The sequence below is a fragment of the Lactuca virosa genome, chromosome 1 (assembly GCF_052849685.1).
Source record: "Lactuca virosa cultivar CGN04683 chromosome 1, Lactuca_virosa_CGN04683_v6, whole genome shotgun sequence".
NCBI lineage: Eukaryota > Viridiplantae > Streptophyta > Magnoliopsida > Asterales > Asteraceae > Lactuca > Lactuca virosa.
This window is the reverse complement of record NC_136426.1, coordinates 191,375,621-191,399,843: the sequence shown is the minus strand read 5'-3', so window position 1 is coordinate 191,399,843 and position 24,223 is coordinate 191,375,621. Positions and strand designations below refer to the sequence as shown.

Genomic DNA, 24,223 nt, shown 5'->3' with positions numbered 1-24,223 from the left:
TGTAAAGATACGTGCCACCTCACCATCTATGTGTAAAAAAGTGGCCCATACCCCATGGCCTTGTATATTCCAGTGATCTATTTCTCGTTCTTATTTTGGTTTTGAGGTTTACCTTTCTATTAGAAAACAACTCAAGTGATATTGAAAAATTCAAGTTATAAAATATTTATTCAGTTTTTGTTAATTGGAAATTTCTTGGAAAGTCCCAAGGAGTTGCTCAGACCACATATATCCTATCTTAACACTTTCAATGTCAAAAGTCAATACAGCTCTCTTTATAGAAAATATCAAGTGATAATAAATTTCTTGGAAATTATCTCTCTCTTTCTCTGTATATAATGTTAATTTCATTTTGGCGCTCATACATTCTGTCACAACAAATTAACGCATCAATGGCATCATCATCATCTTCTTCTTCCTCTCCTGCCCTTTCTTGTCCATCATAAAAGGGTGTCACTAAAGATTGGTGTTGCTGGGAATCTGAGGTACGTTCTTCAAACTGATAAACTGATGAATTATAAGTTATCATGAAAGAAGTGAAAGTGTTAATGAAGTTTTATATAAGTTATTGACTAAATTTATCAAAGTTTAAAAAGTGTCTGGATAGTGAGAAACGTATTTTGACCTAATATAGTCAAATTTGTGAAGTTAATATGCTGTTTTTGTATGTTATATAACGAATGTACTTTTGAGAAAAATGGGTCTAATGGTGTGTACGTGTTGTGTATACGAAAAGAAAATCTATCAGGGGGGCGAATTGTAATGCCTGGGAATTTTGATATGCTGATATTTAAATACGATGCAAGTTAATAATTGATGAAATTTCGGGGGTATAAGTTATTTGACAGATAGCATAACTGATGAAATAAATTTCGGGGTGAGAATGTACAATGTAAGAAGTGTGGTGACTAAATGTTCAAACTCCAAAACTCGAGTAAATATATAAGGTGATATCATGTTTGGTATGCATTAACTGGAGATCCAATGGAATGGAGCATTACGGTGGAATAAAAGAATCATTTTTGTTTGTCACAAAGGATTGGAAAGTAGCATTTCTCACCGAATGCAATTCCTTCTACTCGCATGATGATCTTACGTAAGGAAACCAGGGTGTTATATATATATATATATATATATATATATATATATATATATATATATATATATATATTAATTCCTTCAGGGAATGAAATGATATGTCATAATTATACATTACTTTTATTCATAAAATATTTAATTATACTAATTTTTTTATTCAATTGAAAACTTTAATTCAATATATATATATATATATATATATATATATATATATATATATATATATATATAGTGACGGATCCAAAAAGAAAAATTAGGGGTAGCACAAATTCTTTTGGGATTGAACTACTAGAAAAAAAATTGTTTCCAAAGGAAGTTTCCATTACAAAATCGTCGCTAAACCGGTGAATTTATACTAATTTTAAAATTATCAGACTTTGTGATGGATTGCTGACGGATTAGTGACGGATTTGTGACGGATTTCTAATGGATTTGTGACGGATTTTCGAAAAAAAACACGAAATTTACATTTGACGGGAAAATTGGAGGGGTAGCCCGGGACACCCCGGGCTACATAGTAGCTCCGCCCCTATATATATATATATATATATATATATATATATATATATATATATATATATATATATATATATATATATATATATGATTTGATAGAATTCTTTAGCTTGTAAACATTTTTGTAATAGATATATAACTTTTTTTACTGTAGTATACATTTTAAACGAAACAAAATATGCTCTTTTTAATGACAGACAACCTCAAGCTTACTTATATATTATTTATTTAATGGTATATACTTTTATTTAATCAAATAAAAAAAACATATTTTAATTGAATAACTCTTATTTTTTGGAGCCAACGTAATATGACAATGAAATGTAATGATCTATTCTATTAGCTCGATGATTCCATTCCTTTGAGATTCCATACATCATTGCAAACAAACCCTATGGGAAGTATTATTACTTTTTAATTATTTTCACTAAGTGGTGAAACAAATGCTTTGGAAATTGAAGTATTAGCTTGCGAAGTAAGAGTTTGGAAAGGGACTTAGCTTTAGTTCGGTTTTGATGTGGAAGTTTTCGCCACGTCTTTTATGAAAAATCTCAATGTAGAACGAGGGCCGGTCTTAGACAATTTGGGGCCCAGGGCCAAAAAAAAATTGGGGCCCCCATAATGTTTTTTTTATAAAAAAAAGAGGGCGGCACCTCCAAAAAATTTATTAATTAAAAAAAATAATACAATTGAAGGCTGTGGACTCCCCCACCTATGGAAAAAAAGACGTTGGGACAAGCCCCGTAAGCCAAACAACCTAGCAACTATTAATACAAAACAATAAAATAAAAAAGCCAAAACATGCTCTAAACCATAATACATAAACATATCAAAGAAAAACTAAAGAAATTTACATTTACGAGCTTTTTTAGATGCAAAGTCATCAATTATAGAATCAAGTTCAATATTATCCAACAAATCTTTTTCAATGCATAACATAGCCAAACCATTTAATCTTTTTTGTGACATTGATGATCTCAAATAATTTTTTTAATAATTTTAGTTTTGAAAAATTTCTTTCTGCTGATGCTACAGTAACTGGTATGATTAATAAGATTCTATATGCAATACAAACATTTGGATAACAATCTTTACCTTTGACAAACTCTAAAATTTCAACCGATGACATAACAACATTTGGCAAAGTTTTTTGTAATACTTTAAGTTCTGTCAAAAATTCATTTAAATCCACATCACATAAGTTATTATGAGTAAACTTATTTACAAAAACAAGACAACTTTTTTTAAGTTCAATATCATCCAATGACTTTAACCTTTTTGAATCATATAAAAATCCAAAAATGTTTTCAAAGTTTGTTAATTGCTCAAATCTACTCTCTAATGATGCAATTGCCACATCAACAATATATATAAAATACTCGATTCTAAATGATTCTTCGGGTGATAGTGATTCATCTTCACAATTAATTTCATCAAATTGTTTTTTTCTAGTAATTTGGCGTTTTTTTGGGAATATAGGTTCAACTTCCATATCCGATGCAATGGCCTTAGCATTATCAATACTAATGGCATAACCTTCATTTCTATAATTTTTAAAAAATGTTATCATATTTTTTAATAGATCAATTGTAGCATCAATACACATAGTTTTGGTTTGCATTTTTTTACTAACTTTATTTATAGCAAATAAAATATCATACCAAATTACCATACCAAGTAAAAAATCATAACTTTCAATAGCATTAACTAAACTTTCAGCTTCACTTTTAGACTTTGCATCATCACATGATGAACTTAATTCTATCAAGGCATCCCTTATATAAGGAGCTTAAAACCTAATGGATTTGACACTTTTTATTCTACTCTCCCAACGTGTATTAGATAAAGATTTTACAGTTAAGTTAGGGACTTTATCAAGTAATATTGACCATCTTTTGGTTGAACTTGAAAATAATACAAAAATGCATTGCAAAACTCCAAAAAAAGAAATCGCTTTGGCACAAGAATGAGCCATATCACTAACCGTGAGGTTAAGACTATGACAAGCACATGGCATAAACAATGCTTTTGGATTAATTTCAAGTAATCGTTTTTGAACACCTTGGTGTTTTCCTTTCATGTTAGAACCATTATCATAACCTTGTCCTCTTACATCATCAATATTAAGACCATAAGATTTAATTGCATTTAATAACTCATTAAAAAGTCCTAAACCCGATGTATTTTCTACCTTTAAAAATTCTAAAAAAAATTCTTCAACTTTTATTTTATTATTAGACATGTTCACACATCGAATAACAAGAGTCATTTGTTCTTGATGGCTAACATCGGGGGTGCAATCAAGAATAACAGAAAAATATTTTGATTCTTTTATAATATTAATTATAGAATTTCTAACATTATTAGCTAAAATAGAAATTATTTCATTTTGAGTTTTGTGTCCTAAATAATGAAGATGAGTTTGATGATTTTCTATGTGTCTAACATGTTCTTGCATTATAACATCAAATTCTGCCATCATTTGAATTGCTCCCAAAAAATTACCATTAGATTCTTGAAAAAGTTTTTCGTTACAACCTCAAAAAGCCAAATTATATTTTGCCAAATATTTAATGACAACAATTATTCTTTTTAAAACTTGCCTCCAACATTCTTTTTCAGTTAAAACTTTATTTTGTAAATCTTTATCAATTGTTTTATTCTTATCAAATCTTGCTATTAGTTCATCCCAAGAATCCATACAAAAAAGATGTTGGGAACTATTTTCATGTTCTTTAAGTCTATCAAATAGATGTTTCCAATCATTAAATCCATCATTTGCTAAAGAAATTTTATTAACATAATTATTAGGTTTAAACAATTTACAACAAAAACAAAACACTTTATCAACTTTTTTTGAGTAAATTAACCATTTTCGATCACTCGTCTCACCATTACTTAACTTTCTAGTATAAGAAGCATAAGAAAAATGTCTAGATAGATTATCTTTAGGATACACAAAATTTGATTCTCTTATTGGCCCTTTTTCAATCAAAATATCTCTTAAGTTATTATCAAGATTATCCGAATTACTAGGATCATATATATCTAAAGGTGGAATAAATTGTTCATTGTTATCATTCATGATATTTTCATTCTCATTCTCATTTGAAATGTTAACATTTTCATTATTGACATTAACATCTTCATTATTAATCTTTTCATCATCAAAATCAACATTTTCATTTGAAACTTTTTCTTGAGAAACATTTTCATTCAAGACATTATCTTGCTCATTAAAAACAGTTTCATGTGTGAGATTATCTTGTTCATTTACTTGTACATCAGCAGAACTATTTTTTTTTTTAAAACTTGTGCATAGACCCTTTTTGAGTTTCATTATCTTGTTCAATTTTTTGTTTTTTCTTTCGTTTTTCACTTCCAGACATATACTTTCTAGGATGCATATTCAATATAGTGATAAGAGGCAATCAGGAAAACAAACAACAAGCACACATATAACAAATAACAAAAGATTAGAGTTCTTGTTCTTTGTACGTACTGTTGACTGCCAGTGATGCTTTGATGGTAATTGGTAAACTGCTGTCTGCTGATGCTGTGAGCTTTTAAATAACCTCTAAGCAACTAGTAAGCTGCTGATGTTGTTACAGAAAATTCTAAAGTTAAAAAAAAAAAAGAAATCAGATTAAAAATATTAACATTAAACAACTGAAATTAGGCAATTGAATAATAAATTATCTCTAAAAGACTAAAACAAACCGAGAAGGATACTTACAGAGTCAGAGTTTTTGAGTTAAACCGTTAAAAGGATTCACAATCACACAATCTGAAGGTTATATTCCTGGATTCAGTCCTCAGATTCTACATAGCATAAAATTATGAATATTAGATTCATAAAAAATTAGAAAATCACAGATAAATAAGAAATTGAATGCTAGAAATTAGAACTTAAAAATAAAATTCTGAAATTAGGCAATTGATCGTGTCTTTCATACGGATATTGCAGTGATAAAAATTCTGTGATCGTGTCTTCTACTCTTCGTCTGTGACGACTCAGTGGACACAGGTCTGTCACAAATTAAACTTGAAAATCGAAAATAGAAGGCCAATGATCGGTAGAAATCGTGAATACTGAGAAAGAAGCGAAGGAGAAGATGTAGTATCGCCAAATCGGAAATTAGAAAAGGGAGAATTGGGGAAGTAAGAAGAGATCGATTCAATTGAAATCGAAGAAGAAATAGAAGAAGCTGATTATTGAGACCGTTGCTTAACTTAGAATCCGGAGAAAACATTTCGATTCCATAGCCGATCGTTGAAGATTAATTGCGCCTTGGAAGTCGGCATCTCTCGCTCTCAGCACGCGCCGGTCGTTCCCCATTCCTCCCGCTTTCTTTTTGGACTTTTGGTTGGCACTGATAAGAGACAACTGTTGTACTGGGTTTCAATAATCAGAGTCCAAGAAGCTTAAACCTAATGGGCTAATACTATACAATTAATATAAGACATCTAAAATAGGGGCCTATGGTATTTGGGGGCCTGGGGCGATCGCCCAACTTGCCCAGGCCCATGGGTAGGCCCATGGGTAGGCCCATGGGTCGGCCCTGTGTAGAATGTAGAGTAAAATGTTAGTTTGTATGTGATTGTGGAAAAACTAACTCACATTACCTAAGTCAACTCATGCCTATCTTTAGAATTGTGAATTATATTATGCTTTCAAAGTTGTTTTTATGACCAAAAAATGAAAAAGAAAATGTAAGGACTAGTTATGAGATTTTCTACATGGTAGTATGTTACTGTAGTTATGAGTTGTGAAATGATTTTCCAACATGATAATAGGTTTTATTGGAAACTTTTATTTAACGATATACTTTTATTTAATCAAATAAAATAGCATATTTTAATTGATCAATTTAAATTTATTTAGAATTTTATTTGATAGACAACAAAAAACATGTTTGAATAAATCTTTCCATTTTTTGGAGCCAACCTAACATGACAATGAAATCTAATGATATATTCTATTACCTCGTTGATTCCATTCCTTCGAGATTCCATCCATCATAGCAAGCAAACCCTCCGGGAAGTATTATTACTTTTTATTAGAATTGGTTCGACTTTTACTGTGATATTATTGATCATTATCACGAGTATATATACAAGGTTACAACACAATTATAGTAGTTATACAAGTAAAGTGGGATATTCAGACGATAATGCATTTCAGTCGCGCAATAAATGAGAAATCCGTATTAGTTATGCAGCGGTGTTGGCCATTGCATTATTCTGATTCACAACTAGATCGGGAAATGTTGGTTGCTTTTTCACTCCAAGACACTAGATTACCAACGAAAAAGAACGAGTAACCATAGGTGGAACATCAAGTTTCAATACAGGGGGCCCAATCGACATCTGAGTAGCCAATGAACATGGATTTCATAAGACATGAGAATTTGAGACCATGAGTAAGAGTACCTTTGACATATCTCATATTCCTTTTTACCAATGTGAAGTGTTGATATGTTGGAGAATGGAGAAATTGACTTGCTTGATTAACAATGTATGATATATATGGCCTTGTTATAGTCAAATATTGAAGAGCTCCAACAAAAGATCCGTATAAGGTAAAATCGTGAAAGGAAGTGCTACTGGTGGTAATGACATCGTTAATGGCAAGAGGTGTCCCAATAGGTTTTGAATCAAGAAGATCGGCCCAACTTAGAATATCATGAGCATACTTACTTTGGCTGAAAAACAAGCCATCAGAAGTATAAGGAACTTCAAGACCAAGGAAGTGGTTTAATTTGCCTAAATCTTTAATACAAAATTCAGTTTTTTAAACAAGTGATGAAACGAGCAATGGATGGCTCATGGTTTTCGGTTAGGATGATCTCATTAATGTACACAAGTAAATATAGAAGACACGATCAACAAATAAAAATAAAAAGCAATGTATCAATTTGACTACATTTGAAACCTTGGTTGACCAAAAACGAATTTAGCCATTGAAACCAAGCTCGTGGAGCTTGGCAAAGACCATAATGAGCCTTGTTTAGACGACACACGTGGTATGGATGATGATGATCGACATACCGTGGAGGTTGTTCCATGTATACGGTTTCACGAAGATGGCCATTGATAAAAGTATTCTTAACATCAAGTTGATGTAGATGCCATCGATTTGTTACGGCTAGAGAAAAAACAATATGAATTGTTGTGGATTTAGCCACAGGGCTGGAGGTATGAGAGAAATCAAAACCCGAAATTTGTGTAAAGCTTTGTGCAACAAGTTGTGGTTTATGCCGATCAATAGTTCCATTGACATGATATTTTTATTGAAATACCCACTTGGACCCTACCACATTTGTATTAGATGGACGTGGAACAAGAGTCCATGTATTCGTATGATGAAGGGCCTGAATTTATTCAGTCATGGCATGACACCAATGGTCGTGTTTGACAGCCGATACCCTTGGGCTCCTTGGCAGCGAACAAAGCAACATACAAGTTGGTTTGAGAAATGGAAAGGAGTAAAAAAAGATGACGAGGTTTGACAATGCTCATTTTACTCCTAGCAGTCACTAGGTGCATTTGAGTTGGTAAAAGATCATGTGGTGGCTAAGGAACATTTTGGATAACAAGTGGCAATGAGGAAGGGGAGGGTTGGTGGGAAAGGCAAAGTAGGTGGAGTATTTATGGGTGAAGTAGATGCAACTACAGGATGTGTCGCTAGCGAAGTACTATCGTGCAAACAAGAAGTACATGGCATGGGAGGTTGAGGTGAGATGGATGTTGTTACACTTGTGGGTACAGGTTATGTATTTTCATGTGGAGGATGATGTAATTCATCTGAATAGGAGCTTAAAAATAAAGTGAGAAGATCAGTAGGAGTCATTGTGCTTGGAAATGGAAATGTGGTCTCATCGAATTTCGCATGTCAAGTTAGGAAGAACAAGAAGTGTTGGGATCTAAGCATTTTGTATCCTTTATACTGTGTGCAATAGCTAATAAAAACACATTCAATGTTGCATGGTGCGATTTTGGGCACCACATAGAGTTGTAAATAAGGAAATAAAGGACATCCAAAGCCTTTAAAATTGTTACCAGTTGGAACCGAATTAAAAAGAACTTCAAATGGAGATTTGTTTTGTAACAACTTTATTGGGTGACGATTAATAACATAAGTTGTGGAAGAGAAGGCATCTACCCAAAAGTTGTGGGTGTACTTGCACCAAAGAACATAGCAAGAGCTGTTTAGTTAGATATCGATGCTTTTCGTTCTACATGTTCATTTTGTTGTGAAATATATGGACACGACATTTGATGATGAGTACCATTATCATGAAATAATTGTTAAACTCGATTATTTAAAAATTTGGTGCCCCCGTCACTTTGAAAGACTTTCAGTTTGCAAGAAAATTGTGTTTAGGTAAACTTTAAAAAGTTTACTAATACCTCAAAAACACCGGACTTTGTTTTGAGAGGATAAAACCAAGAAAATCTTGAATAGTCATCAACAAACAAGGTATAATAACGATATCCATCAATGAAAGTAACGGGAGTGAGTCCCCATAAATCACAATGAACCATATCAAGAACATGCAATGATCTTTTATCATTCAATTGAAAAGGCAAGTGATGTTGTTTTGAAAGTTCACAAAAGAAGAAAGGTTTAGACTTGGTAAAATAAAAGTAAGATGCAAATATCTATGTTTGTTTAGAAGAGAAATAAAATCAAAGGCAACATGACCAAGTCGCTTATGCTATAGTTTCAATGAAGCTTTAGTAGGAGAAATAACTAATGCATCCAGAGCTTGAGCAACTGGGTTATAACATAAAGACTATCCTTATGCGTTCCAATTTCTAGGATTGTTTTGTTGACTAAATCCTTGATAACAAAATAAGATCGAGAAAATAAGAAGTCAACCAAGTAACCAGCTGCTTGCTTTTGAGAGAGTAAAACATTAGTTTGTATGTGATCGTGGAAAAACTAACTCACATTATCTAAGTCAATTCATGCCTATCTTTAGAATTGTGAATTATATTATGATTTCAAAGTTGTTTTTTATGACCAAAAAATGAAAAAGAAAATGTAAGGACTAATTATGAGATTTTTTTACCTGCTACTGTAGTTATGAGTTCCGACATGGTTTTCCAACATGATAACATGTTATATTAGAAACTTTTATCTAACAATATACTTTTAGTTAATCAAATAAAATATCATATTTTAATTGTTTAATTTGATTTTATTTAGAATTTTTTTTGATAGATAAGAAAAAACATGTTTGAATAACTCTTTCCATTTTTTGGAGCCAACCTAACATAATAATGAAATATAATGACTTATTCTTTTACTCCGTTGATTCTATTCCTTCGAAATTCCATCCATCATAGCAAACAAACCCTATGGGAAGTATTATTATTTTTTATTAGAGTTGGATCGATTTTCACTGTAATATTATTGATAATTATTAGGAGTATATATACAAGATTACAACACAATTATAGTAGTTATACAAAGTAAAATATAACTAATTTTTTTAATCAAATAAAACTAATTATGGATGTTATTTATCTCCAATACGCTCCCTCAAGCACACTAGTGGTGGAGGAAGTCGTAACCGGTCACCGAACTTCTCAAAGAGCGGCCTTGGTAAAGGTTTCATGAAAATGTCGGCCACCAAAAACTTGGTAGGAACAAACTTTGTGTGCAATTTACCGGACAACATGAGTTCACAAACAAAATGGTGATCAATATCAATATGCTTAGCTCGTCGATGTGCTACAAGATTTTGGCTAAGGAAAAGGACACTTAAATTATCACACAGTAAAGTGGGACATTCAGACGGTAATGCATTTAAGTCACGCAATAAATGAGAAATCCATATTAGTTATGCTGCGGTGTTGACCATTGCCCGGTATTCTGATTCACAACTAGATCGGGAAACTGTTGGCTCTTTTTTGCACTCCAAGACACTAGATTACCACCAAAAAAGATCAAGTAACCTAGGTGGAACGTTAAATTTCAATACATTGGGCACAATCAGCATCTAAGTAGAATGAGCATGGATTTCATAGGACACGAAAATTTGAGACCATGAGTAAGATTACCTTTGACGTATCTCATAATCCTTTTTACCAATGTGAAGTGTTGATCTGTTGGAGAATGGAGAAATTGAGTTGCTTGATAACAACGTAGGATATATATATGGCCTTGTTATAGTCAAATATTGAAGAGCTCCAACAAAAGATCGGTATAAGGTAGAATCATGAAAGGGATTGCCACTGGTGGTAAAGACATCGTTAGTGGCAAGAGGTGTCCCAACAGGTTTTGAATCAAGATGACCGGCCTGACTTAGAATATCATGAGCATACTTACTTTGGCTGAGAAACAAGCCATGTGAAGTATAAGAAGCTTCAAGACCAAGGAATTAATTTAATTTGCCTAAATCTTTAATATATAATTCAGTTTTTTAAAAAAGTGATGAAACGAGCAATGGATGGCTCATGATTTCTAGTTCGGATGATGTCATTAATGTACACAAGCAAATATGGAAGACATGATCCACGATAAAAAATAAAAAGCGATGTGTAGTAGATGCAACTATAGGAGGTGTCGCTAGCGAAGGAATATCAGGCAAACAACAGGCGCATGGCATGGGAGGTTGAGGTGAGATGGATGGTGTTACACTTGTGGGCATAGGTTATGTATTGTCATATGGAGGAGGAGGTAATTTATCTAAATAGGAGCTTAAAAATAAAGTGAGAAGATCAGTGTGAGTCATGCTTGGAAACGGAAATGAGGTCTCATTGAAATTTGCATATCGAGTTATGAAGAACGAGAAGTGTTGGGATCTAAGCATTCGTATCCTTTATACTGTGTGCAATAGCCAATAAAAACACATTCAATGTTGTGTGGTGCGATTTTGTGCACCGCATAGATTCATAAATAAGGAAACACCCGACATCCAAAGGCTTTAAAATTGTTGCCATTTGACAATGAATTAAAAAGAACTTCAAATGGAGATTTGTTTTGTAACAAATTTTTTGGGAGATGATGAATAACATAAGTTGTGTAAAAGAAGGCATGTATCCAAAAAGTTGTGGGTGTACTTGCACCAAAGAACATAGCAAGACCTGTTTCAGTTACATGTCGGTGCTTTCGTTCTACACGTCCATTTTGTTGTGGAGTATATGGACACGAAATTTGATGATGAGTACCATTATCAATAAATAATTGTCAAACTCGATTATTTAAAAACTCGGTGCCCTGTCACTTTGAAAGATCAGTTCGCAAGAAAATCTCGAATAGTCATCAACAAACAAGACATAATACTGATATCCATCAACGGAAGTAACGGGTGTGGGTCCCCATAAATCATAATGAACCATATCAAGAACATGCAGTGATCTTATACCATTTAATTGAAAAGGCAAGTGATGTTGCTTTGAAAGTTCACAAGAATAAAAAGGTTTAGACTTGGTAAAATAGAAGTAAGATGAAAATATTCATGTTTGTTTAGAATAGAAATAAAATCAAAGGCAACATGACCAAGTTGTTTATGTCATAGTTCAAATGAATGGTTAGTAGGAGAAATAACTGATGTAGCTAGAGCTTGAGCAACTGGGTTTAAGACATAAAGTGCATCCTTATGCGTTCTTGTTCCTAGGATTGTTTTGTTGACCGAATCCTGGATAACAAAATAAAACTGAGATTATAAGAAGTCAACCTGGTAATCATTTGTCATATTGCTTGCTAAAAGTAGTTTCTTTTTGATATTTGGAACCATGAGAACATCCTGTAATTTCAAATTCGGGTGAACAAATAATGTACCAATACGAGAGATGGGGAGCCCATTACCATTTCCAAAAGAAACCCTCTCCTTGCCATGATAAGGAACAGATGAATCAAGAGTAGATGAGGATGGAGCGAAATGGGTTGTTGCACCAGAATCCACGTACCAATCCAGAGTGGATTCATTTAATTTACAATTGGAATTATATGCTTGTGCTAGATTTGCAGCCGAGTAGGAAGATTTTTGGGCATTACTTCCCAAGTCTGGGTAGGAGGTGGCATAACGACCATCATGGCAACATAATTGGCAATGAGGTGATCTTCGACCACATCCCTAACGGGAAAGTTTCCCCGATAACTTGATCATCCAGACCTACCCCGTCCACGAGAAGACTGTTGAGAATGATGAGCAATGAAGGAAACAAGACAGGGAGCAGAACTATGTAGTGATGAAACAAACAAATCGTGATCTTTTGCTTGAGCAACAAGATCACGAAAAGGATGTATTGGATGGATAGCTTGGTGGGCTGTAGAAAAGGTTTCAAAAGTCGGCCCTAAGCCACACAAGAACCAATGACTCTTGTCCATGTCGAAAACCGGTTGACCAATAGTTGTAAGTTTATCACAAATACAAATAGACCTGGACTGTTTAGCAAAATAAGAAACAAAGAGTACCTTTTTTTAATTGTAACACAATTATAGGAGTGTCCCAGATCCTGTGCCATTTACTTACCTTCTGCCACCACCAACATCATTCCAAATTTGAACCCGTAATGAAGAACACCACGGTTCATGCCAAACAACCTTTTTCGGCTACTTTGACTTCCCAAAAAATCATTTCTTGATGTTGTTCTTGCCTCTTTCGATCTTCATGCTTCTTGCTATCTCATTGTTGCTTCTTGCATTTTGTTTCTTGTTTGCTACTTGCTACAAACCCGAGAATTTCTACTTGCTATCATTGTCTTGCCTGCTACTTTCTACTTGACAACCATGACCGGCGGGTTATCAAGACTGAAATTTCAATAGGAGAAGACCGAAGACTGAAGGAGGTAAACGAGACCGGTGGTTTGCTTGAGAAAGAGATACCTACAGAAAGAAAGAAGTTTGGCAGGAACAATTTGGATTAAGGGGGAGAATGTTGGTGTTAATCCAAACTAGGTCAAAGCCACATGTTTTATTCATGGGTAATTTAGTCTTCTGTTAGGAGTTTGAGTAAGTAAATAGCCACATTGGCTCTAGACATTTAGTGGGCAGTAGGTGCAACCATTTTAGGGTAAGTAGTTGAAAGTATGTTATTTAAGTATCCTTGTAATCGATTGATTTGAAGAATGGAATAACATAGAAAATTGTCCCACAAAACTTCTTTGCTTCTTCTTTTTTTTTTATGCAACAAAAGTGCTACTATATCCTGTTGTTTGTTGCTGCAATGAAGTGAGTACAAGGGCCTGATTTCCCACATAACATAGAGTAAAACATTAGTTTGTATGTGATTGTGGAAAAACTAACTCACATTATCTAAGTCAATTCATGCCTATCTTTAGAATTGTGAATTATATTATACTTTCAAAGTTGTTTTTATGACCAAAAAATGAAAAACAAAATGTAAGGACTAGTTATGAGATTTTCTACATGGTAGCATGTTACTGTAGATATGAGTTCTGACATGGTTTTCCAACATGATAACAGGTTTTATTGGAAACTCACATCTCTCTGTATAAAGTTCTTATTATTGAGGTTCTCAAACCACATATATTTTATCTCAACAAATCAATACATCAATGGCATCTTCATCATCTTCTCCTTCTGTTCCGGCCATTCCATCTCAATCGTGGAAGTACCATGTCTTTCTTAGCTTTAGAGGAGAAGATACCCGCAAGACTTTTGTGGATCATCTCTACTCAGCTCTTGAAAAATGGGGGATCTACACTTACAATGATGACGAAACACTTCCTCGGGGCGAAGCTATTGGGCCATCCCTTATGAAGGCTATAGAAGAATCTCAGATTGCTGTTGTTATATTCTCTGAAAACTATGCAGATTCTTCATGGTGCTTAGATGAACTTGCATGTATTATGAAATGTAAAGATACAAAAGGCCAAATCGTTATGCCCATATTCTATGGTGTGGATCCCTCTGAAGTACGAAAACAAAAACGAAAATATGGAGAAGCATTTGCTAAGCACGAATTGGAGAACAAGAAGAAAGCTAAATCTTGGGGACAAGCAGTTGTGGAGGACCTTTGGGGATGGCTCTCTACACCGCGTGAACAGAACCGAAAATACCAAGAAGCCTTTGCAAAACGTGAGTTGGAGAATATGACCAAGATTGATTCTTGGAAAAAAGCACTAGTGGATGCAAGTAACATTTCTGGATGGGAACCCAAGAAGATTGCCAACGGGTAGCTTTTTTCTCTGTGTATGAACTTTTACTGCTTAAGATATGTTTGCTCTACAACACATACTTATTTGTAAATTATAAGCTTTTCATACAAAAAACTTAACTACTCATGATGATCTTGATGACCTTGATAAAAGAGGCTTTGACACACTAGATCAATTCATCAGTTTGGCAAGTTAAAAGATATCTTTAGTCCTAGGATTGGGATAAGCTCAAATTTAGTTATAGTTCTAATTCCGTACTTAAAGCCCCTGCTTGAAGCTACAACAACAAATCCATCTTGCTTGACTTTTTGCTATTTTAAGTTATTTGATGTCTCCCAAGAAAATTGCTACACACTACTTGTCATAACAAATTTACAGCTTCTACTTTGAATCTGAAATATAAAGGACGATTGGGATCTTTTTTTTCATAGGGCATGCAACAGATTACCACCTTTATTAACGATCACATGTGTTAATTATCCTTATATATCCGATGTTCAGGCATGAATCAAAGGCTGTCAAAGAAATTGTTGATGCAATTTCACAGAGGTTGCAACTAGTAACTTCAAGTTCAAATGAGAACCTGATCGGAATAGCGGCTCGCGTGCAAGGTTTGAAATTAAAGTTGCAAATATTGTCAGGAGATGTGCGCATGATTGGGATATGGGGGGTTGGGGGTGGTGGTAAGACTACACTTGCGTCTTGTGTTTTTGATGAAATCATCAACAAGTTTGATGGTTCTTGCTTCGTTAAAAATATCCGGGAGGAATCAAGCAAGTATGGTTTGGAGAAATTGCAAGAAAAAATCCTTTCTGGTGTTTTAAAGCAAACGCATGTGCCAGTAATAGGGAGAATTGAGGAAGGAAGACGCATAATAGCGGATAGGTTGTGCCATAGAAAGGTGTTGATTGTTCTCGATGATGTGGATCAGCTTGACCAACTAAAAGCATTAGCTGGGTCACATGATTGGTTTGGTAAAGGAAGCCGAATAATAATCACTACTAGAGATGTGCATTTATTAAATGCACACAGAGTAGATGTGCTGCACAATATTAGCTTGTTAAACGATGATGAGGCTATTACGCTCTTTCGCAAGCTTTCACCGCAAGATTACAGACCAAAGGAAGACTATGAGCGTCTTTCAAAAGAAGTGGTTTCTTATGCTGATGGGCTCCGGTTAGCACTTGCAGTTCTCGGTCCTTTTCTATGTGACAAAGAAATTGATGAGTGGATGAGTGCTTTAGCTAGACTGAAAGAGATTCCGAATGATGACATTGTCGGAAAGCTAAAAATTAGCTTTGATGGACTTACAAAGGTTGAGAAAGACTTGTTCCTTGATATTGCATGTTTTTTTAGGTCGTGGGAGAAAGATGATGCAATGGAGATACTTGATGCTTGCGGTTTTCACCCTGTTATAGGAGTAAAGGTTTTGATACAAAAGGCTCTCATAACCATTTCGGATGGAGTGTTTGACATGCATGATCTAGTGCAAGAAATGGGACACTACATTGTTAGAGCGGAACACCCTAAGAATCCTGAAAAACATAGTAGGGTGTGGGGAAAAAATATTGCAAAAATATGTGCTATTGATGCAAGGACGGTAATGGCTAAGCTAACTTCGTATGATATATATGTACAAAGAAGTAGTCTTAAGGCAACTTCTGACATCATTCTGTTCCTCTATCACAGGAACTTGACAAGATCGAAGCAATACAAATTGATCACAGTCATTTAGTATGTGCAGAACATCTTCCTCCGATTGTTGCAAACATGAAGAACCTTCGGTATATTAAATGGAGAGGTGACCCTGCAAATCCAATGCTTAATAACTTTCCATCACGGGAGCTTTGTTGTCTGACATTGCATGGAGGCTTGCAAAAACAATTGTGGGAGGGTTGTAAGGTAATTCTTTTTGTTTATCTAACTAACACTTGAAAAAAAAAAGTCAATGATGAATTACTGGCATGACTAATCTAGAGTAAATTTTAAGTATCTATAGTATTGGAAGCATAAACCTTTATTCTGTAAATGTTCTTTGTGTTGATAACGATGCATGAACTTTTCAAAATATAACATGTTTAATATGTTTTTGATAGATTAGTCATTGTAATCCATGGTTTTTATGTAAAGTTCATCCTCCACCTAAATCCCTATTTTTTTTGTCAACATAAGTACAGTATTTTTTTGGAAACAACTATTATATTAATATTTAGGTGAGGTTTCGATCTATTTCTTTTTTTTATTAAAAACGATTATAAAACCTTGATATCATCATGGGTTCAAAATCTTATTTTGTTTTTATCAAGTGATCCACTAGTACAGAAAACATTTGTTGACGCGGTTAAAATGATTAATTGATCGGGTATTGAACCGTACCAAAAAATATCGCATCAAAAAATACCCTTATTTAATGGTGCGATTCTAAAACTGCACCAAAAAATAGCCAAAACCACACCAAAAAATAGCCAAAATCGCACCAAAAAATATTCAAAACTGTCTCAAAAAATAACCAAGATCGCACCAAAAAATAACCAAAACCTCCTTAAAAAATAGCCAAAATCGCACCAAAAAATAGCCAAAACCACCTCAAAAAATAGCTAGTTAAAACCGCACCCATGAATAGGTTTGCCATTGATGCACAACAGGCTACTTACGAAGCTTCATTTTCTTGTATTTAGGTATGTTCGGTGAGTGTTTTTCAATCAAAGGTTTAATCATAATTTCTTTTTCTTCAAGAAGAGTGGTTTCAATCTATACAATTTCTTTTTCTCTACGAATTAAAAATCTATTCTTTAGAAATCACATTTCATCAATGTTGTTTTCAATTTCTTTTTCAACAATTAAAACTCACTCTGCAAAAACTAGCTCCATGTCCATTGGTTGAAAGTCACTGAAGCAAACATCATAAGTCTTTAGATCCTTTTTTGGAGATATATCATGGAAGAAGAGACATCTGTAGAGATTCAGAACAAGGAAACATCGTTAAAACTTAAAATAGGATATTCGTTTACAGTTAAGAAGAGAAAAATGTAGTAATAAATGCCATTAATGAAAAAAAGATAAATAATGGACATACCTCACATGCATTTTCAAGCATGGAATCGACAAATCTATAATTATGAGAAGATGCTAAATCTCCAACGCTGTATAAAAGAGGGAAGACTGAATGAAAATTTTGAAAAAAAGTAAAATTTTAAACGAAATTTGGAGAAATCTAGCGCGAAATGAAAAATTTGAATGAAATTTTTAGAGGAAAGGTTAATGTTGCGGTTCAATGTTTTTTAGTGCAAATTATTTTTGGTGCGACTGTAATTATTTTTTGGGGCGGTGTCCACATGATTTTTTGGTGCGATTTCAAGAAACCGCATCAGAAAATGCTTTAATTGTGCGATTTTGGGAAACCGCACTAACAAACTATTTTATTGTGCGATTATTTTATTTTTTGATGCTGTAGATATTTAATAAGACGGTTTTTTGAAGGGACCACATCAACAAATAAAAACCGCTCTCACTATTAATAGACTTTTTTTTTGAAAGAGCACTATTAATAGACTTGTGTACTACTGGATGTAGATATTTAATTAAACAATCAAACACTTCAAATGATTTGCATTTGTCGTGGGGGAAGGAATTGTTTTTTTTTTGTCATATTATCATCCCATATAAAAATAATGTATAAATGAGACATCCCCATTTGTGTGTGTGTCTGCCTGTGTGCCCGTGCCAGTTTTCTTAAAATCTAATCATCTTGATACATCTTTTACTTGTTTGCACTTGTATACAACAGTTGCTGCCAAATTTGAAGATCATGGAACTTCATAGTTTGCATAACCTAATCAAGACACCAGATTTTGCTGGACTTCCACATCTTGAAAGATTCAAGCTTTATCATTGTTCTTGTTTAGAAGAGATTCATCCATCAATTGGACGCTTGGAAAGGCTTGTTTTCGTATCAATTGAACATTGTTACCAGCTTCATATGTTTTCACCCATTACACAACTAAAGAAACTCGAGACCCTTTCATTCTCAACGTGCCACCAACTTTTTAACCTCTCAAAGATTCAACAGAATATAGAAAATTTAACACCTCTTCATTTGGATATTAGTGGGAAAGAATGTTGTTTAGACGAGTCTTTTTTACCTTACAACAACAAGAATCAAGTACAAAAATGGTTTTTTCACAACATGCAAGAACTCAGCTTAAGAAAGTTGGATCTCAGCTGGTGCAATTTAGGACATGAAGACATAGGCTCTGATATTTTGGAGTTGCCCAACTTGCAAGAACTAAATCTAGAAGGAAATGAGTTTTCAAGATTGAGTTTTGGTCTCTTGCGGCTTCCTCGCCTCAAATATTTCAACGTAACAAACTGCCAAGGCCTTGTAGAATTGTCAGAGCTTCCATCAAGTGTAGCTGTTGTTCAGGCAGATTTATGTGGGTCACTGGAAAGAATTGGAGATATATCAAACTGCAAATGGTTGTGGAAACTCTCGCTTCATAGGTGTGACAAAGTAGATCCGCTTGATGGTTACATATTACTAGACTCCATGCTCAAGGTTTAGCTTTTAAATTTTTAATCTTTATATATATATATATATATATATATATATATATATATATATATATATATATATATATATATATATATGTTAGGTAAAATATGAAAGGTTGAAAACATGTGGCTATGCATGTGAAATAAAAGAATCAAATTCAAACTGAAAGTTGGAAAATAAGTGGTGCATTCAACATGTTCAAACTTGAAGTTGGTAGACTTTAAATTGGTTACAACTCTTTCTGTTTTCACATGGCAAACATTCACCTATATATATGCATGTATGTTTTGCATATTTGGTGTGCAAAAACTTGAGAGAACATCAAGTGTAGAGTGTCAAGCCAATTGTAATCTTGTGAGTTTTAATAAAATTCTCTAGTTGCAGCCCGTGGACGTAGGATTTGCACCGAATCCGAACCACGTAAAATCCTTGTGTTCTTCTTGCTTTATTTTCGTGAGTTTGTGTGTGTGTGATAGTGTGTTTCCGCTGCGTGTACCCGGTCCGGTTCCTAACAACTGGTATCAGAGCCAGATTAGCGAGGTTTGGAGGGTACAATCATTTTTTTTATCACGCACGAGTGTACCTGATTTGTATCTTGTTTGTCGTAATGGCTGAAGACAAGGTTGTAATCGAAAAGTTCAACGGTTCTGATTTTAGCTGGTGGAAAATGCAATTAGAAGCATTGCTATGTCAGAAAGACTTGGACATGGTACTCGGAGACAAACCAGAGAAAATGGAAAAAGCTTTTGAAGATGCGTGGAACTCAAAGGACAAGAAAGCCAAGGCGGTTATTACATTGTCATTGACGAAGAGCGTTGCTTTCAACATCATGAATGAAACCACGGCGCGTGGTATGATGGAGGCTCTATCAAATATGTATGAGAAACCATCGGCGGCTAACAAGGTGTTCTTGATGAAGGAGTTGTTCACTACAAGGATGAATGAGGAAGGCTCAGTTACGGTTCACATTAACAATCTAAATTCAATTCTGTCCAGATTATCATCTGTGGGAATTAAATTTGATAACGAGACTCAAGCATCACTGCTACTAGCTTCTCTACCTGATAGCTGGTCCGGAACAGTTACTGCTGTTACGAGTTCCGTGGGGACCAGTGGTATGACTTTTGAAGGGGTTAGAGATTTGGTTCTTGGCGAAGATATCAGACGCAAGAATCAAGGTGCATCTTCTTCTTCTGATTTATTAAATGTCGGAAGAGGTAGAGGGAATAGCAGGAGCAGTGGAAGTCGGGGAAAAAGTTCTTCTAGAACTTTGAAGAATGTGAAATGCTGGAACTGCCAAGAGGTGGGACATGTTAAGAGTCAATGTCCAAAGAAAGAATTAAACATTGCTGGTGCTGAGAGTGTGTCTGAGGATGATGCACTGATACTCGATATGGAAAGTTCTGTGGACTCTTGGGTTATGGATTCAGGGGCTTCGTTTCACGCCATGGACAACGGGGAAACGATGATGAATCTAAAAAAAAGGAGATTTTGCAAAGGTACGGTTAGCAAATGACGAGATGCTTCAAGTAACGGGCATAGGAGATATTGATCTAGTTACTTCATTGGGAACTACATGGAGCCTGAAGAATGTCAGGGTTATTCCGGAGCTGAAGAAAAAATTGATTTCTGTTGGTCAGCTGGATAAACAAGGACTGGAAGTAAGGTTTGGTGGTGGTAAATGGATGGTGGTCAATGGTAATTCGGTGATTGCTCAAGGTATGAAGCGTGGGTCATTGTATATGGTTGAGGTACCTGCTGAGGGAAGTATGACCATCCCGATTAAGCAAAACAAAATCTGGTTCGCTAAATCTACTGCTAAGAGAGTTCATTTTGCAAACATGAATTCTGGAGCCAAGGGGATGTTAGCTGAACGAGTCGGAAATTCTAAACCATTCAGGGGATTCTGTGACAGTGGGAGCACGGGGTGTGTTCCGGGTATAGTTACAAAGAGTCGTTGGGTTTTGAAGACTAAGACTGGAAAATTCTCTCTTGTTGGAAGTTTGCAAAGTTTGGAGAGTGTTAGTGGTCCTCGGTGTATCTCTGGATCTGGTGGAGTGTCCAAACCGGTTGAGACAGAGGATGAGTCGGTGGTGGGATTAGCCACGACTGAGTTGGAGCTAGTGGGAGCTTCAACTGGCCCTTCTAGTACTTGAAGATGAGGGGCGGCTGCAATTAGAGAAATGGGACTAAGTTTAGCTTGTTCTTAGGAACTGGAGGCTTGGAAGACTTGGTTGTTTTAAGATTACTAGAGTTGGATGACAGAGACGGACCATGTTGTTCAAACTTTCAAGTGGGAGATTGTTAGGTAAAATATGAAAGGTTGAAAACATGTGGCTATGCATGTGAAATAAAAGAATCAAATTCAAACTGAAAGTTGGAAAATAAGTGGTGCATTCAACATGTTCAAACTTGAAGTTGGTAGACTTTAAATTGGTTACAACTCTTTCTGTTTTCACATGGCAAACATTCACCTATATATATGCATGTATGTTTTGCATATTTGGTGTGCAAAAACTTGAGAGAACATCAAGTGTAGAGTGTCAAGCCAATTGTAATCTTGTGAGTTTTAATAAAATTCTCTAGTTGCAGCCCGTGGACGTAGGATTTGCACCGAATCCGAACCACGTAAAATCCTTGTGTTCTTCTTGCTTTATTTTCGTGAGTTTGTGTGTGTGTGATAGTGTGTTTCCGATGCGTGTACCCGGTCCGGTTCCTAACAATATATATATATATATATATATATATATATATATATATATATATATATACACACACACACATACCCATAAATAAAAAATTTCTAATGTCATTCCCATGGCAGGGAAATGCTATTGACGATTACTTTATCAGTGTCACACTTGAACATCAGATTCCAAAGGGATTTGAGGGTAGGTTCTTTACGAGGAACATATTTACAATGCGTTTTCCACATGTTACGGAGGAGGCATATGGAGTGTCTGTTCGACCAGATAGCGACACGTTTACACTGCGTCTTCCAGATGATTGGTACAATGACTTTTGTGGGTTCTTAATATGCATTGTTACTAATTTCGGACGTCCGCATATTGATATAATCATCAAGCAAAAAGGCGTAGATGAAGAAGATTCTGGATTTGAGGTTTGGCAGGAGTCTAACACAGCACCGGAACCTGAATATAATGGAGAACCAAAGACACACGTGGGATATGTTTCCTTTAGTTTATTGCGGCACACAACACCGTTGAATTCATCATACAATATTATTTCATTTTACATACACGATACGTATTGGACTTCATTTGCAGCCGAGCTCGTTCCTAGGAGAAATAAAGATGATCTGGTGCAAACACCGAAAGTCGCAACAGATTCTTCAGAATTTTGGGATGAGGAACGCGATTTTATAGAACCATCATTTAAGATTAAACATGATTCAAAGTCTTGTATCAAAATTTTATGGAGAGCTTAGGGCAACAACATCTAGCAAACCCATATATACCCATAGATCTCCCGACTATAGGCATGTTCGTAGTTGCCAATTATGACATTTCCATATCTATCCCCCCCTCCTCGTTTCCAATTTCCCCTAATCACATAACTAAGACTATATTTGGCGCGCCACAACTAGTTTATTTTTCGAGTTTTTTTATGTTGTCATGTTTGACAAGCTAAAATGTACCTTAACAAAGCTACTTGGACTAGCTTTTCAAGAGTTTTTTTAAAAAAATCAAATATACCCTTAATAAATTATAAACATCATATTTTCCTAAATGGTCTTTTATGTCATTTAATATCTTTTAGCTAGCTTATCAGCTAGTTTTCACCAAATGTTATTTTTATTGGTTAGTTTATAAGCTAGCAGCTAGCTCCTCAGGTATCAGCTAGTTTTTCAGCTAATAATTAGTTTTTCGGCTAGTACGCCAAATATAGTCTAAAGCCTCATAATTCACTTTAGTCTCAACGACTTGATTGTTTGTTTATAGGTTTGTGATTGTCTCTGCATGTCCAAATTTTACCATAATGAGTTATATCATGATTTACTCAATCTCCTTTTGAGATTTTTTTTACCAAAACATGGTAAACTTAAAAAATGTTTACCAATTAGTTATGTGGATAGCTTGTTTGAAAGCTCACCTTTAGAGTTCGAGTTACTGAATTATCTATGAGATTTGTGGGATCAAGCAACTGAAGAAGAATCTAAACTGCAACCATATACTGCATAGATAATGTAAGTAAATGACCAAATATTATCTATAGACATGGTTACCCAAAAAAACACATTTAATTGATGCATAATATACCTGATACTCAATTTACCTTTCAAAAATGTCTCTAGTCCATGGTTATAATACACTTGATACTCAATTTACCTTCCAAAGATGTCTCTAGTCCATGGGTACCTGTGGGCACGCATTTAAATTTAGCACATTTTGTTTTGAAAATTTAATATGTTCAAGAATTAATTTTTTAAGTATGTAACAACTATAATTGTTACAAAAGGAAAGATGATGGACAAAAATCATTCGTCTCATATTTTTTTTCAGTAACACTACAAGAAAAACAATTATTAGTAGCAACAAAGTTCGCTGCTAAAACTTCTAAAAATTTGCGTTAATGCGTCGCCGCTACTCTGCCCCGTCACTATTTCTCAAAAAAATCACTACTAAAGACATTTTTTGCTGCTAAGACTAATGTCACCAGTAATACTCATAGTCGCTGCTAATACCCTTGTTGTCGGTAAAATTATCGCCGCTAATGTTCATATTTTTTAAATCAACCCTTTTATAGATAACGATATTAAATGCAAAAAACACAAAAATATTAAAATGTGGTTTACACGAAAACATTTAACGCATAAATCCAATTAAATACCAAAGGTTTTATAATTCCATACATATACAAAAATAAATAACAAAAGTGTTATAAAGTTATGTCATAACA

General features: G+C 34.5%; 1 protein-coding gene across 1 annotated transcript; it reads left to right on the top strand.

Annotated features, from left to right (window-relative positions):
• Window positions 1–262: 262 nt before the first annotated feature.
• On the top strand, window positions 263–22,833 carry LOC145163528 (disease resistance protein Roq1-like). The gene is made up of 6 exons (XM_079082364.1): window positions 263–485; window positions 14,057–14,768; window positions 15,253–16,351; window positions 16,441–16,653; window positions 18,539–19,306; window positions 22,128–22,833. Exons 2-6 carry the CDS (start codon window positions 14,149–14,151, stop codon window positions 22,749–22,751), a joined length of 3,324 nt encoding a protein of 1,107 aa, XP_078938490.1. The 5' UTR covers window positions 263–485; window positions 14,057–14,148; the 3' UTR covers window positions 22,752–22,833.
• The last annotated feature ends 1,390 nt before the right edge of the window (window positions 22,834–24,223 follow it).

Excerpts from the sequence above, each read along its gene's own strand:
- LOC145163528 (XM_079082364.1), top strand. The coding sequence starts at position 14,149 with ATGGCATCTTCATCATCTTCTCCTTCTGTTCCGGCCATTCCATCTCAA. Across the intron at positions 16,352-16,440 it reads GTGCTATTGATGCAAGGACG|GAACTTGACAAGATCGAAGC; the intron begins GTAATGGCTAAG and ends CCTCTATCACAG. Across the intron at positions 16,654-18,538 it reads AATTGTGGGAGGGTTGTAAG|TTGCTGCCAAATTTGAAGAT; the intron begins GTAATTCTTTTT and ends TGTATACAACAG.